We start from the raw sequence: 15,682 nt of genomic DNA, 5'->3' as shown, positions 1-15,682 counted from the left end.
TGGGTGCCCCCAAAATTAAATTTTCATAATCAAGAATTTTTTGCCAAGTCTGGTGCAATCAAGTGGACGGCTGTGGCACTTGGATTTCTTCTTCCTCACGTTTATCAAACAAGAGAAAAGCCAGGTCTAACTTCTCCACGGAAGGAGGAAGCAAGCAGTGGCAACGGAATCAAACACGTTTTCAAGAAAAAAGTTCACCGAACCCCGACCTCTATGGAAACTTAATCACGAGGACATGCAGTGGCAAAGGGTGTTCTATCCAGGCATGTTGGCACTTGGGCACTTGGCCCAGTTTGCAGCACTAAAACTCTAAAGGATTTTTGCAGTTGATATGTGGAGGTATAATTGGTCTCCGCCGTTCAAAGATTGACGTAGACGCTCCCAAGCCACCCTGATAACGCTCGACCGGAAACAGCCGGAGGATCAGAGTTCTAATACATTAAGACTTAAGAGCAGATAAAGAGTCTACGAATCCCATTAATTCATTCGGTCCATGGGTGAAGCTACCAAGTCACGTACGTAAGCTTTAGATAAACTAATAAAACTTCAAACTTTCTCCCTCTCTCTCTCTCTCTCTCTAAACAAAACAATGCCGCAGAGTGGACTTGGTGATATCTGCTACTGTTTAATATTTAATAAGATTAGGAAAATGACGAAGTTTGAATTGGTGCAAGCACCGTCTCTGAGTGGTGTAACTGGTCATAAGTGAAGATGATTTAATCGCGAGTCCAAAATTCAAGGAAGTTGATGTTGTGAATCAGCAAGGCAAGGATTGATGACTTATTCCACATCCTAATATTCTAACGTAAGATAAGTGAGCTAAGTCTTCTCTACAACACTATAAATGCCGGTGCATGGCACCATCTTCCAGCATCCTCAGAGGGTTTCTGCCTTAGAGTTGCATACAATACACAGGTTGCATTTCTCAAGGCTAGCCTTCAAGATGAAGCTCACATACCTCATCCTCTTTTCTCTTATAGCTGCCTTCTCCCATGCTTCTGATCCTAGCCAGCTCCAAGACTTCTGTGTTGCTGATAGTCATAGCCCAAGTGCGTACTTTTCTTTTTATACTTGTGTGAGTGTGTGTTTGGGCGTGTGAGCCTTGCCGTATATTCATGGGAATTTTAGTCTTTTTAACATGCTACTTTTATGTGTCTAATATTCATATTAAAGATTAACCAAGCCATATTTAGTGATATGTTCGTATGTCATTCATGTTCAATTACCTCATTGTCTGCTGCAGTTGTGGTGAATGGCAAGGTGTGCAAGAACCCAATGATGGCAAAGCCCGAAGATTTCTTCTTCTATGGCCTCGACAAGCCTGGCAACACATCTAACCCACTGGGCTCCATGGTGACTGCCGTCAACGTTCAACAAATCCCTGGGCTCAACACTCTGGGCATCTCCCTGGCTCGCGTTGATTTCGCTCCAAAAGGACTGAACCCACCTCACATCCACTCTCGTGGAACCGAGATCCTGGTGGTGCTGGAAGGCTGCCTCTACGTGGGGTTTGTGACCAGCAACCCGGAGAACCGATTGTTCACCAAGAAGTTGTACAAGGGAGATGTGTTTGTGTTCCCACAGGGGCTGGTCCACTTTCAGCAGAACATAGGGGAAGAAGATGCTGTGGCCATTGCTGCCCTAAGCAGCCAAAACCCTGGCGTCATCACAATTGCTAGTGCCGTGTTTGGGGCGAAGCCACCAATCTCCGATGACCTTCTTGCCAAGGCCTTCCAGGTTGACAAGAAGGTGATTGATGAGCTGCAGTCTGCCTTCTGGATGGACAACAACAACTAAGAAGGACTTGGTGTGTGAGGATGCGTTAATTGATATTATATGATTAATAGATGAGTGTGACATGTATGCCTACTGTGGCAATTTATTATGAATAAAGTTATGCCCTTCTATTGTGTGACGCTGAGGATAAGAAATTCCCTGAACTAAAATAGAATCGGTGTTTTCTCTTCTAACAACAACAGGGAAAAAAAATTGGTTGGAAATGAGTTTAAAGGTAGGAACAGGCTTTTCTCAGTTTTGCAGGACTTCCGAAGATGCTCATTCAATTTAGAGTTGTTGATGGTAGTCTGGGTAGAGCCATCATAAAATTTTCATCAGTAAGCCGAGGCATCGGACGGGCCAGCCCCGGCCTGCCCTGGGCTAACCCGACATCTAAAAACTCTGGCCCTAACCCGGCCCGATTATATTAAAAAAATATTTTTTTAATATAAAATAATACATAAAAATAATTAATGATAACAAAATATTATATATAAATAAATAAATATATATATGTATATATATATATTAAAAAATTAAAAAAAAAAACCATTATTGGGCCCCATCGACCAGGTACCCATGCTTATTCATGAGGGGCCAAATTGCAATTTCAAAATTTTAACGAGAGTTAAAATATAATTTTCTAAAATTTAAATCCCCTGCCCGCAGTCATTCTAGAGTATTGGGATCCTTTTTAATTCTGGATCTATTGCTACTCTAGTTTGATTTTTTTTAGTAGTACTGCCCTTGATTGCTCTCTTGGCTTTTTTTTGGGTATATGTGTACAACTCTATGTCAGCTAAGCTAAGTACGGATATAAGTGCTGGTATGAGTACGGAAAATAGGTATGAGTATGAGCAAATCTTGGTATTAAAAAAATTAAAAATTTTGAAAAAACAAATGATATCATCACATCATATGTTCATTTCATAGTTCCTACATACTTAGTTTCATGGTCTATAACAAAGATAATTAAGTAAGTTAAATATATTGAAAAACATAAGACAACAATATAACAAGTCAACACAGAACATGGTTAGTCTGACCTGCGTCAGTCCAACCAGATGTCAACATATATCAACTTATCGAGTCCCCTTGACTGTAACTTTTATGTTTTCTAACAATAGCTACTCGGCAAAAGGTAAGAAAGACTACCGACTGGTTGATGTAGAGACCAAAGATGCATAAACATTTCAGCAGGCGAAAATCAAGCATGCTACAACCACAGACTATAAAATACAGAAAATGAAGCCGCTAAAAATGGAGGCCGTAGGAACTGTCGAACAGGGAGCAGGTTCTTGAAAAAAAATGACGACATTTAAAACAGCAGAAAATTCTGGGAATGTGCCATCAATTTTAGGAAACTAAAGGAAAGAACAAATCCCGCAACATTGAAGCATATAGGAATTTGAGAACCCTAAAAAATAGAAGGGAACAAACAAACTAACTAACGAAAAACCTATCGTCGGCGTCGCCCACTCCCCATCCGTCGTCGTTTGGCGTCCATCGCCGGTCGCCGTTTGTTGCAGGTCGCAGTCTGTCTCCAGCTGCCCGAACACCGACTGGAAGACCTGCTGTCGAAAGTCGAGAGGGAGGGAGAAGACGAGCGTCGGACGTCGAAGGTTTTTCAGATTTTCTTTGAGGTTTGGATCTGGTTTCGACTTTAATTTAGAACCAATGTACCGCCTCGTACCGCCCTACCAGTTTTGCCATACCGGCATGCTGGGACGGGTACGCGACCCATTCTGGCGTAACGTGGTGACATAGGTACAATTCCTTTGTTTTGAATAATTAGGTTGGGGAGACCTTCTTCCCCTGCAGGCTTGAATCGGAACCAAGTATTGAGGTGATCACTTTCTTTAACTATCAAATAAGTACGTATAAGGAATACACATGTATACATCATTATCTCATATGGTTTGTTAGGCCTTCTCTGGCAATATTTGAATAATGTGCCATACCATTTATTTTGGTGTATTGGCAAGGCTATGTTATCATACTTATTTGGTAGAAAAAGAAAGCAAGATTGTGACTCGTTAATCTAAATTTATTTGTGCCCAACACTCCAAGTATCATGGTTTCTAAGAAAACATAAATGTTGAAAGCTCGCCAAGCGAACATGTTGACTCGGCTCGACTAGTTTAACCTAGTGGACTAAACTAGTTTTATCCAAAACTCTTTCTCTCAAAACCCATTTGACGGGGCCGAAACCTTGTACGGCTCGGCCAAAAATTGACGATAAAATTTGGTGATAGATAGTAATCTGGACACTAGTGGTTGTATCTCTAGAGTAATTGTTGTTCGTTAATATAATAATCATACTGGGTATTCATTATACGTTGAAATCTGCAAATAAAAAGTAGTTAAATAGTCCAAATTCTGCTTTTGATGAATATACACGAGCGAATATAACTTGGCCAAAGTTTTATTTGATGCTCATTTAACTTATTCTTGAATTACACTAGTAATCAGATTGCTATTCAACCTTTTTACATTTAAATGCTGAGTTATATATTGTTTTTCTTTCAAAAAAAAATATGGTTAAGAAAACCTAGCCTGAACTACAGAGTTGACCTACCGATTTTAGAGACGTTAACAGACAAGTCGAATCCTGAGTCTCGAGATTCAGAAACTAATTTTAGTCCTGTGACTAAATCTTTGTCGCATGATGCCCTTGACTTGGAAAACCAGTTGCAAAGTGTAAGTCCTGCAATATCACGTAATGGATGAAATCCATCAAATTTTTTTGTTTTTTAAATCATAGGGACCCCCTTCAAGAGGAAAACTTCGTGTGAGCCCCAGCCACCAACTCTGATGATTGGGTTTTTCTTTCTTTTTTTTCTTTTTTACTTAGCGGACCAACAAATAATTTCTTTATCATGTTTTCTCCAGTTTTCTTTAAATCGGTTCAGGAACTGAATCGGTTGTGAACCAGCCAAAAATATTTAAAAATTTTATTTAAAGAACGAACGGCTAAAATATGGAGACAATTACAATCAAAAGTTAAAAAATATTTAAAAATAATTAAAATGTTAATTATAAGTGACACCCTTGAATCGGCCGCGGAACTCACCGACTCTATTAAAATCGGCTGATTTTGGCCGATCCTGGTAACACTGGCTTTTCTTTGCAAGGTGTTAAAGCCGCCTATTTATCGCCAATCTCCTTAATCCGGAAATATTGGCTGCGTATTAGCTGTACCATACCGATATTCCGGCGTTCGCAAAAATGAAACGGCGGTAGCCAATACATGGGCTTGAAAAAATAAGTTTTTTTTTCAATTTTTGTGAATATTATAATTAATTTTAATTAGAAAAATGTAAATCACCCAAAAACGAGCCGCTGCGTATCCCAGATGAAAACCAAAACTCTGAACATTGCGGAAAGTCTTCTATTGGTGAGTATGCAATTAATACTAAATATAATATCTAAAACTCTTGTCTATAGGTTAGGTAGTCAATAATTATAAACCAAACTTATTTGACCAACTGAAGAAGTTCTCCAATGCAAAATTTCTGGAACTTGTTGGACCAGGTCTTTAATTTCTTCAATCACCCTTATCGACATGGAAGACAGAGACATTTGAACGGATAAACCACAAGGAAACATTCAGACTCCTCCAAGAACAGAACACTCTTATACCATCTTTAGAACACTTCACCAAGTCAAAGCAGACATGCACAATGGTGTCTATTTTTTCTTGTAAAAGCTGATGCCAAGCTTAGTGCAGGCTAACGAATTAGCTGATACACCAACTACCACTCTTTCGCTATTCCAGGGAAATCTTCGTCGGTTTTTTTTTTCAAAGATTTGAGTTAGAAATTTTATTGCCACCATTTATCTGGACCCAGTCGAACGCGCTTAAGTCCAGTACTGCATGTCTTGGTGATTAAAATTCTACAGAAGTCGGTGAACTTTTTTCTTGAACGTATTTGATTTCGTTGCCGCTGCTTACTTCCTCCTTCCATGGAGCGGTTAGACCTGGTTTTTCTCTTGTTTGATAAACGTGACGAAGAAAAAAAAACCACAGTGTCATAGCCATCCACCGAACTGCAACAGACTTGGGAAAAAATTCTTGATTATGGCAATTTGGGGGCACCCTTCAGGCTCTTAGGTACTCAGCATGGTTTTGGTGAGGTTCAGGCCAGCATTAAGAGTGCGCCCTTACTTGGGCAGCCCAATTGGTAACTGTTCCTGACCTGGTTGCAGAAGCCAATAAGGCTTCGTCTCTGGCCTGTTCATTTTGAGAAGAGCCCAAGTAGGCAACCGTTTGACTGGTCTGGAGTCAAAGGGCGTTCAGGATTTTTCCAGGCATCTCTAGGCCCCATCTAATACCTTGCTGAGTACCTAAGAGCCCTGCACTTGGCCCAGTTTGCAGCACTAAAATCTCTAGAAGATTTTTGCAGTTGATATATGAACCTATAGATGGTCTCCAACCTTCAAAGATTGTCGTGGATATACAAAGAAGAAAGAAAAGGACTCGCAGAAACCACCCTGATAACGCGTGACCGGAAAGTGCTGGAGCACCAGGGTCCTTGTACATTAAGAGCAGATACAGTCTAAAAATCCCATCGATCCATTTGGCCCATGGGCGAAGCTACCAAGTCACGTACGTAAGCTTTAGTTAAACTAATAAAATTTTAAACTCTCTCTCTCTCTCTCTCTTATATATATATATTATATATGTATATATAACAAAACAATGCTGCAGAGTGGACTTGGTGATATCTGCTACTGTTTAATATTTAATAGAATTAGGAAAATGACGAGGTTTGAATTGGTGCAAGCACCATCTCTGAGTGGTCTTGGTCATGGGCGAAGATGATTTAATTGCGTGTCCAAAATTCAAGGAAGTTGAATGTTTTGTATCAATCAGCAACGCAAGGATTGATGACTTATTCCATATCCTAATATTCTAACGTAGGATAAGTGCGCTAAATCTTTCTGCAACATTATAAATGCCGATGCATGGCACCGTCTTCCAGCATCCTCAGAGAACAAAAGAAGAGTTTCTGTGTTAAGAGTTGCATACAATACACCGGTTACATTCTGAAGGCTAGCCCTAAAGATGAAGCTGGCATACCTTATCTTTTTTTCTCTTGTAGCTGCCTGCTGCCATGCTTCTGATCCTAGCCAACTCCAGGACTTCTGTGTTGCTGATCGTAATAGCCCAAGTGTGTACTTTTCTTCTTTATACTTGTGTGTGTGTGTTCGCGTGAGCCTTGCCGTATGTTCATGGAAATTATAGTCTTTTTAACGTGTTATTTTTGTGTGTCTAATATTCATATTAAAGAATAATCAAGCTATATTTAGTTCGTAATGTTCTTACGTCATGCATGTTCAATTACCCCATTGTCTGGTGCAGTTGTTGTGAATGGCAAGGTGTGCAAGAACCCAATGATGGCTAAGCCGGAAGATTTCTTCTTCTCTGGGCTCGACAAGCCTGGCAACACATCGAACCCACTAGGCTCGATGGTGACCGCGGTCAACGTTCAACAAATCCCTGGACTGAATACGCTGGGCATCTCCCTGGCTCGGATTGACTTTGCTCCATGGGGACTGAACCCACCTCACACCCACCCTCGCGGAACCGAGATCTTGGTGGTGCTGGAAGGCTGCCTATACGTGGGGTTCGTGACCAGCAACCCGGAGAACCGGCTGTTTACGAAGAAGTTGTACAAGGGAGACGTGTTTGTGTTCCCACAGGGGCTGATCCACTTCCAGCAAAACATAGGGGAAGAAGGTGCTGTGGCCATTGCTGGGCTGAGCAGCCAGAACCCTGGCGTCATAACAATTGCTAATGCTGTGTTCGGGGCGAAGCCACCCATCTCGGATGACCTTCTTGCCAAGGCCTTCCAGGTTGACAAGAAGGTGATTGATGAGCTACAGTCTGCCTTCTGGATGGACAACAACAACTAAGAAGGACTTGGTGTGTGGGGATGCATTAATTGATATTGTATGATTAATAGATGATGTGACATGTATGCCTACTGTGGCAATTTATTATGAATAAAGTCATGCCCCTTTTATTGTGTGACATGAGGATCAGAAACTCCATGAACTAAATTTTTTGTTTGCCTGTGTCCAAATAATCAGACATACCCAGCATAGAATCGGTATTTTCTCTTCTAACAACAAGAGGTGGAAAAAAAAAGGTTGGAAATGCGTTTGAAGGCAGGAATAGGCTTCTCTCCAGCTTTTCAGAATTTCTAAAGATGCTCAAATGTAGAGTTGTTGATGGTAGTCAGGGTATTCAGAAAAATTTTCATTAAGAGTCGAATTATAGTTTCAAAATTTTAACAAGAGCCGAATTATAGTTTCAAAATTTTAACAAGAACCGAATTATAGTTTCAAACTTTTAGCAAGAGTTCAAATGTAACTTTTCAAAATTCAAGGCCCCTGCCGCCGCCCCTCGCCCCCGGGGTCATTCTAGCTTATTGAGATCTTTTCTTATTCCGGATCTGATCGCTACTTAGTCTGATTTTTTTGAGTACTGCCTTGATGTTATTGTTTGCTCTCTTGGGAGTGCTGTTGTCCCGGTGATGGTTTTTTTTTATGTGTACAACTCCTTTGTTTGGATAATAAGGTTGGGGAGACCTTCCCTTGCAGGCTTGAATCGGAATGAGGTGATCTCTCTCTTTAATGATCAAGTAAGTACCTATAAGGAATAGACATGTATACATCATTATCTCATATGGTTTGTTTTGGACATGTAGGCCTTCTCTCGCAATCTTTGAATAATGCGGCATCCCATTTATTTTGGTATATTGGCAATGGCTATGTTATCATGCTTATTTGGAAGAAAAAAAAAAGATTGTGACTCATCAATCTGAATTTAATTGTGTCCAACACTCTAAGTGTCATAGTTTCTAAGAAAACATAAATGTTTTGAGTCGGCTCGACTTGGCCCGCTACCTGGTCAACCTAGTGGATTTAATTAGTTTTATCCAAAATTCTTTCTCCCAAAACTCATTTGACGGGGCCGAAACCTTACGAGGCTCGGCCAAAAATTGGTGACAAAAACACTAGTGGTTGTTTCTCTAGTGTAATTGTTGTTTGTTAATATAATAATCATACTGGGTACTCATCATACGTTGAAGCCTACAAATAAAAGGTAGTTAAGTAGTCCAAATTCTGCTTTTGATGAATGTACGCGAGCAAATATAACTTAGTCAAAGTTTTATTTGATGCTCATTTTACTTGAATTACACAAGTAATCAGATTACTATTCAACCTTTTTACATTTAAATGATGAGTTATATATTGTTTTTCTTTCAAAAACAATATGGTTAACAAAACCTAGCCTGAACTACAGAATTGACCTACCGATTTTAGAGACGTTAATAGACAAGTCGAATCCTAAGTCTCGAGATTCAGAAACTAATTTGGGTAAAATGATGAAGAAAAGCCTTGCAATATCATGGAAAAACAAGAGCAAGATCATGAACAAAATTGCTTGTGCCACTAGAACAACGAGTATATACCTCACATGATTTGGATGTCCTATAGGTAAGGGCGCTTAGGGACAGAAGCATTAACACAATAGTCTATGAATCTATCACAAAAATTAGAACAGGTTTGTTCGGCCTTTTCTTTTGCATTCAAACGCAGGAAAAATTCCCCGGCAGAATCCGATGGATCAAGGTAATTTGTATGGCTTCTTCTTTTGCATTAAGGGCCTGTTTGATTGCCCTAAATTTTACTGTAGATCGCAGACAAATGTCTGTGCCCTGTGTTTTAAAATTTTATCCTTCACCCATCAAATCCAATGTTGATGGACCCAAAATTGAGGATTTTTATTCGCGGATTAAAGTCGAACCTGAAGACAAAATTTGTGGAACTTGTTGGACTAGGAACCCTTGACCACATGGAAGACAGAGACATTTGAACGGATAAACCCCAAAGGAAACATTCAGGCTTGTCCAAGAACATAATACTCTTTAGAACACCCCACCAAGTCAAAGTAGATATGGACAATGATGTCTACTTTTCCTTGTAAAAGCTGATGTCAAGCTTAGTGATGGCTAACGAATTAGCTGATACACCAACTACCATCTTTTACTCTTCCAAGGAAATCGTCATCGCCTTTTTTTTTTCCCAAAGATTTGAGTTAGAAATTTTATTACTACCATTCATTTTTCCCAGACGAGCGCGCCTAAGTCCTGTAATGCATGTCCTGGTGATTAAGTTTCCATAGAAGTCGGGGTTCAGTGAACTTTTTTCTTGAAAACGTGTTTGATTTCTTGGAAAGAAGAAAGAAAAAGGATTCACCCTGATAACGCGTGACCGGAAACTGCTGGAGTACCAGAGTCCTTACACGTGAGTCTACGAATCCCATTAATTCATTCCCTCCATTCCATGGGTGAAGCTACCAAGTCACGTACGTAAGCCTTAGTTAAACTAAGAAAACTTCAAACTTTCTCCTCTCTCTCTCTCTCTCTCTCTCTCTCTCTCTCTATATATATATATATATATATATATATATATATATATATATAAAACAATGCTGCAGAGTGGACTTGGTGATAATCTGCTACTGTTTAATATTTAATAGAATTAGCAAAATGACGAAGTTTGAATTGGTGCAAGCACCGTCTCTGAGTGGTGTAATCGGTCATAAGTGAAAACGATTTAATTGCGAGTCCAAAATTCAAGGAAGTTGATGTTGTGAATCAATCAGCAACGCAAGGATTCTTGACTTATTCCATATCCTAATATTCTAACGTAAGATAAGTGGGCTAAGTCTCCTGTACAACACTATAAATGCCGGTGCATGGCACCATCCTCCAGCATCCTCAGAGGGTTTCAGCCTTGAGAGTTGTTCACAATACACAGGTTGCATTTCTCAAGGCTAGCCTTCAAGATGAAGCTCACATACCTCATCCTCTTTTCTCTTATAGCTGCCTTCTCCCATGCTTCTGATCCTAGCCAGCTCCAAGACTTCTGTGTTGCTGACCCTAATAGCCCAAGTGCGTAATTTTCTTCTTTATACTTGTGTGAGTGTGTGTTTGGGCGTGCCTTGCCGTATATTCATGGGAATTATAATATTTTTAACATGTTATTTTTACGTATCTAATATTCATATTAAAGAACAATCGCGCTATATTTAGAGATATGTTCGTAATGTTCTGATGTTATTCATGTTCGATTACCTCTTTCTCTGCTGCAGTTGTTGTGAATGGCAAGGTGTGCAAGAATCCAATGATGGCTAGGCCAGAAGATTTCTTCTTCTCTGGGCTGGACAAGCCTGGCAACACATCGAACCCACTAGGCTCGATGGTGACTGCGGTCAACGTTCAAAATATCTCTGGACTGAACACGCTGGGCATCTCCCTGGCTCGGATTGACTTCGCTCCATGGGGACTGAACCCACCCCACATCCACCCTCGTGCAACCGAGATCCTGGTGGTGCTGGAAGGCTGCCTCTACGTGGGGTTCGTGACCAGCAACCCGGAGAACCGGCTGTTCACCAAGAAGTTGTACAAGGGAGATGTGTTTGTGTTCCCGCAAGGGCTGATCCACTTCCAGCAGAACGTAGGGAAAGAAGGTGCTGTGGCCATTGCTGGGCTGAGCAGCCAAAACCCAGGCGTCATCACCATTGCTAATGCTGTGTTCGGGGCGAAGCCACCCGTCTCAGATGACCTTCTTGCCAAGGCCTTCCAGGTTGACAAGAAGGTTATCGATGAGCTGCAGTCTGCTTTCTGGATGGACAACAACAATTAAGTATTGGGGCGGCGGTCTCTCTAAGGATGGAATTAAGTACCTATAAAGAATACGTATAAATCATTAGATATATCATATGGTTTGTGTTGGACATGTATGCCTTCTCTGGGAATCTTTGAATAAATTAAGCGGCACCCCATTTATTTATTGGTGTATTGGCAAGGCTGTGCTATCTTGCTTATTTGGAAGAAAATAAAAAGTTTGTGTTTCATTAACCTGAATTTAATTGTGTCCAACACTCCCAAGTATCATAGTTTCGGGAAAAGATAAATGGTGCAAGATCGCCAAGCGAACATGTGACTTGGCCCCTTACCAGCCGGTCAACATAGTAGGGGGATGTAACTAGTTTTATCCGAAACTCTTTCTCTCAAAACCAATGTTACTGGCCGAAACCTTGCATGACATGGCCAAAATTTGGGGCTAGATGTTATCTTGGCCATACTGATTGTTTCTCTAGAATAATCGTTATTCATGAATATATTCGTACTTGGTACTTAATACATGCTGAAAACTGCAAATAAAAGGTCGGATTCTGGTTTTGATTAAAACATGAGCAAAATGTAACTTGGTCAAAGTTTTATTTGATGCTAGTTTAGCTTATTCTTGAATTACACAAGTAATCAGGTTATTATTCGACCTTCTTACATTTAAATGACGAGTTATATGTTGTCTTTCTTTCAAAAACAATATACTTGGCAATACCTTGTCTGAATTACGAAGTACTGACCCATCGAATCTGGAGACTTTAATAGACGCGTCGAATCCAGAGTCTCTAGATTCTGAAACTAATTTGGATAAAATGAGAAAGGTCTTCCAATATCATGGAAAAACGTGAGCAAGTTCGTCAAAACAAAATTTGTTTGTGGCACTAGAACACCGAGTATATATCCCACATGATTTGGATGTCCTCTAGGTTTTGAGGGGCATTTGGAGTTAGAAACATTAGCACAATGTTCTATGAATCTATCACAACACTTGAAACAAATTTATGAAATACCATGTTCTATGTCCTATGAACCTGCCCTACTTTTTAAAATGGTTCATGAATGGTGTTGGTATCGCCAAATTGACAAAGTTCCTTGTTTTTTTTTTCCAAAGTGAGTGGTTCTTTCCACTGCTCTGAGGAGAGGTTGTAGCTGCCCATCTCCTTCCCTATGCCATTGTCCCTAGGGTTCACAGAGCATGTTTCGAACCATTACGATTTATAGAGAAATAGCAAATTAGATCATGGCAATGAGCCAATGACCATGGCATTCGTAGTTCATATCCCTTTAAAGGTGGCCACCTTGCTTCCCAATGCACTCCAACCCTTGAGGTGAAAATTTGATGAAGGTTAGCATGCAGAGTTATGTAAGGAGAGTGTTCCATTTTTATCATGTCTCCAAAGAGACGAATGCAAGGAGAGTGTTGCCAAAATAGGCTTGAATTAGTGAATATGAATCGATTCTGTTGCCTGTTCAAGGCTGACATGTCTCCCTTCTAAGGATATATTTTTAAATATTTCAAAACATTTTTGTGTTACATTCTTTTTTTACACATTTTTCAAAAATGCAAATTGTGAACTTGGCTCAGAACTTGTCAAATTTCATTGCCAAATTTCTTGGGAATGTGGAGTTAAGTTCGTTAATGACATACTTTATTTTTCTTTCGCTGCTATCATTAATTTAAGGTGTCCACGGCCGAGTCAAATATGCCCGGGTGTCGAGCAAGAAAGGTTACAACTTGGGAACGTCTATACCGGGTCTGCTTTACTGTTACATATTTGACGGGTTTTTTACCGTCAGTGATGTTTTTATTGACGGCGTTGTATAATCACGGTTTGCTTTGCTGACAGTTTCTCCGTCAGTGACGATCGGCAAATGTTGACGTTTTTAGGAGATCAAGGTTGAAGTTTTCAGTGGAGTTAGGAAAGCCAATCGCCTGCGTTGAACTTAAACCTGTTGACTCGACTTAGTCCAGTTAAGGGCAGTAGCAATATTATTAATCTTGGTGAACAAGGCAATACCAATTCATATGTTCACTTATTATCAACTTCTAGATGAAAGAAAGTTAATCGTAATTGGTTTTTCTCTAGGGTGGTGAGCCTGAAGAAAAAGATGAAAGACACATGGGCAGCATCTCAAATTCAAAATGGTTTAGTTGGAACAGTAAAAGATCGGGTCCTCAACAGCAGATGTTGAGTTTAATGGCCTAAAGTTTGGAAATCTGAACAACAACTCTACTTTTTTGTACATTGATGGTGCTGAAAATAGTGCAGAAGCGAAGTCAAAGAGCACTTCTTAGTCACTGTACAGAAGATTCAGAGATTGCCCAAATTTTCTGGAAGTTGGAATATCATATCGGTGGTCGAGACCTGGCCAAATGACTTGTTCAACCGATCGACTAACATTAAAAATATGAACTCAACAGTGACGACGATCTGGCACCGACTCTTCTTGAACCTGTATAAATACTGAACCCGTGCCAAGTGTAGGAGCATCCTCAGGAGCATAAGGTTTTCTTGTGTTCGACACACACAATCACAGAATTCCCTAATCTCGTTAGTTTGGCTTAGAAGATGAAGCTCCTCTTCCTTGTCCTCCTCTCCCTTGTGGCTGCCCTCTGCCATGCCTCTGACCCAAGCCAGCTACAGGACTTCTGCGTTGCCGATTTTCATAGCCCTAGTACTTCCTCCAACTATTAGTACAAAATTAGAGTTCTCCATGTCTATGCTTGGATTTTCAAATATATATATGTTTTGTGTATTTTTCCGTCGACCGAAAAATTCTCCGGCTTCTCACGGTATACTGCCCGATGCAATCATCATATAGTGTGCCGTGATTAAACGGAGTATAAGATGAGCTGAAGACATCAGCTCCTTTGTTCTCATGATAGAACAGATTGAAACTTTTGTGATTCTGTATTTCTGATATAATTTGCTGAGCTTTAATTCTTTTGCCTTCATGGCTACAATATTCTTTGCTGCAGTCGTTGTGAATGGCAAGGTGTGCAAGAACCCAATGATGGCAAAGCCCGAAGACTTCTTCTTCAATGGCCTCGACAAGCCTGGAAACACATCTAACCCACTGGGTTCCATGGTGACTGCCGTCAACGTTCAACAAATCCCTGGACTCAACACTCTAGGCATCTCCCTGGCTCGCATCGACTTTGCTCCAAAGGGACTGAACCCACCTCACACCCACCCTCGCGGAACCGAGATCCTGGTGGTGCTGGAAGGCTGCCTTTATGTGGGGTTTGTGACCAGCAACCCAGAGAACCGGTTGTTCACAAAGAAGCTGTATAAGGGAGACGTGTTTGTGTTCCCACAGGGGCTGATCCACTTCCAGCAGAACGTTGGGGACGGAGATGCAGTGGCCCTGGCCGCGCTCAGCAGCCAAAACCCCGGTGTCATCACCATTGCTAATGCTGTCTTCGGGGCGAAACCACCCATCTCAGATGACCTTCTTGCCAAAGCCTTCCAGGTTGACAAGAATGTGATTGACGAGTTGCAGTCTGCATTCTGGATGGATAACAACAACTAGATTAATAGTCAAATACTGTTCTTGTGTATGAAATATATACTAAAATTTTTGTACTGCATGTATTGCATCCTGCTTGGCTACTTATAAATAAAGCTATGGCTCTTATTCTAACATGTCACAAAGAACATGGGGACTCTCTCTCTCTCTAATTTGATCTATTTTCTGTTGTAAACCGTTGCCATGTGCAGCTTATGAATCAATCTTTTGATACCCGGAAGCTCTTTCTTCTTTCTCTTGCTCATAGGGTTCAGAGCACTACACCAGTCAACTACAATGTTGCATATCCACCATCTGCAGTTCAAAGCAATAGCGCTTATGAGAATTGAACTGTACACCCATTAGAGCCAACCTCTCAATGAAGGGACTCTATCCAAAATAAAATTAACTAGCCTTTTTGTGTTTCTGCCGGCAATTGTATTCAGATTTATGCTGCTTCCAGTCATTATGTTGATCAATCGTGTCGACGGTAGCGGCTAAGCTACAATGTCATATATATCATTTGTACGTCAACCTGGGTAGACAGTTAGACATCGTTTTCAAGTTCATCAAGGCCATTCTGTATCAAATTTGGGTTTAGGTAATTATAGCATGGGTTTTTGCTTATTATATTAGTATAAGAGTTTGTTGTAAAAAATTCATTGATTATTGCATTCTATTAAATA

At 40.5% G+C, this 15,682-nt stretch overlaps 4 protein-coding genes across 4 annotated transcripts; all 4 read left to right on the top strand.

Moving 5' to 3' along the window:
• The first annotated feature begins 877 nt into the window (after positions 1 to 877).
• LOC116246753 (putative germin-like protein 2-1) lies at positions 878 to 1,915 on the top strand. Its single transcript, XM_031618648.2, has 2 exons — positions 878 to 1,049; positions 1,244 to 1,915. Exons 1-2 carry the CDS (start codon positions 944 to 946, stop codon positions 1,795 to 1,797), a joined length of 660 nt encoding a protein of 219 aa, XP_031474508.1. The 5' UTR covers positions 878 to 943; the 3' UTR covers positions 1,798 to 1,915.
• A 4,836-nt stretch (positions 1,916 to 6,751) lies between these two features.
• Positions 6,752 to 7,813, top strand: LOC116246408 (putative germin-like protein 2-1). The gene is made up of 2 exons (XM_031618275.2): positions 6,752 to 6,950; positions 7,142 to 7,813. The coding sequence occupies exons 1-2, from the start codon at positions 6,845 to 6,847 to the stop codon at positions 7,693 to 7,695; spliced, it is 660 nt and encodes a 219-aa protein (XP_031474135.1). The 5' UTR covers positions 6,752 to 6,844; the 3' UTR covers positions 7,696 to 7,813.
• Positions 7,814 to 10,571: 2,758 nt separating this feature from the next.
• On the top strand, positions 10,572 to 11,646 carry LOC116246383 (putative germin-like protein 2-1). The gene is made up of 2 exons (XM_031618241.2): positions 10,572 to 10,745; positions 10,946 to 11,646. The coding sequence occupies exons 1-2, from the start codon at positions 10,640 to 10,642 to the stop codon at positions 11,497 to 11,499; spliced, it is 660 nt and encodes a 219-aa protein (XP_031474101.1). The 5' UTR covers positions 10,572 to 10,639; the 3' UTR covers positions 11,500 to 11,646.
• Positions 11,647 to 13,982: 2,336 nt separating this feature from the next.
• Positions 13,983 to 15,131, top strand: LOC116246480 (putative germin-like protein 2-1). The gene is made up of 2 exons (XM_031618379.1): positions 13,983 to 14,162; positions 14,467 to 15,131. The coding sequence occupies exons 1-2, from the start codon at positions 14,057 to 14,059 to the stop codon at positions 15,018 to 15,020; spliced, it is 660 nt and encodes a 219-aa protein (XP_031474239.1). The 5' UTR covers positions 13,983 to 14,056; the 3' UTR covers positions 15,021 to 15,131.
• The last annotated feature ends 551 nt before the right edge of the window (positions 15,132 to 15,682 follow it).

The sequence above is a fragment of the Nymphaea colorata genome, chromosome 1, assembly GCF_008831285.2.
Source record: "Nymphaea colorata isolate Beijing-Zhang1983 chromosome 1, ASM883128v2, whole genome shotgun sequence".
In the NCBI taxonomy this organism is placed as follows: Eukaryota; Viridiplantae; Streptophyta; class Magnoliopsida; order Nymphaeales; family Nymphaeaceae; genus Nymphaea; species Nymphaea colorata.
This window is presented reverse-complemented; position numbering and strand designations above follow the sequence as displayed.

What these genes read in the sequence shown, in the direction of transcription:
- LOC116246753 (XM_031618648.2), top strand. Translation starts at nt 944, where the DNA reads ATGAAGCTCACATACCTCATCCTCTTTTCTCTTATAGCTGCCTTCTCC. An exon ending in TGCTGATAGTCATAGCCCAA is followed by an intron (nt 1,050 to 1,243) that starts GTGCGTACTTTT and finishes TGTCTGCTGCAG; the next exon opens with TTGTGGTGAATGGCAAGGTG.
- LOC116246408 (XM_031618275.2), top strand. Translation starts at nt 6,845, where the DNA reads ATGAAGCTGGCATACCTTATCTTTTTTTCTCTTGTAGCTGCCTGCTGC. An exon ending in TGCTGATCGTAATAGCCCAA is followed by an intron (nt 6,951 to 7,141) that starts GTGTGTACTTTT and finishes TGTCTGGTGCAG; the next exon opens with TTGTTGTGAATGGCAAGGTG.
- LOC116246383 (XM_031618241.2), top strand. Translation starts at nt 10,640, where the DNA reads ATGAAGCTCACATACCTCATCCTCTTTTCTCTTATAGCTGCCTTCTCC. An exon ending in TGCTGACCCTAATAGCCCAA is followed by an intron (nt 10,746 to 10,945) that starts GTGCGTAATTTT and finishes TCTCTGCTGCAG; the next exon opens with TTGTTGTGAATGGCAAGGTG.
- LOC116246480 (XM_031618379.1), top strand. Translation starts at nt 14,057, where the DNA reads ATGAAGCTCCTCTTCCTTGTCCTCCTCTCCCTTGTGGCTGCCCTCTGC. An exon ending in TGCCGATTTTCATAGCCCTA is followed by an intron (nt 14,163 to 14,466) that starts GTACTTCCTCCA and finishes TCTTTGCTGCAG; the next exon opens with TCGTTGTGAATGGCAAGGTG.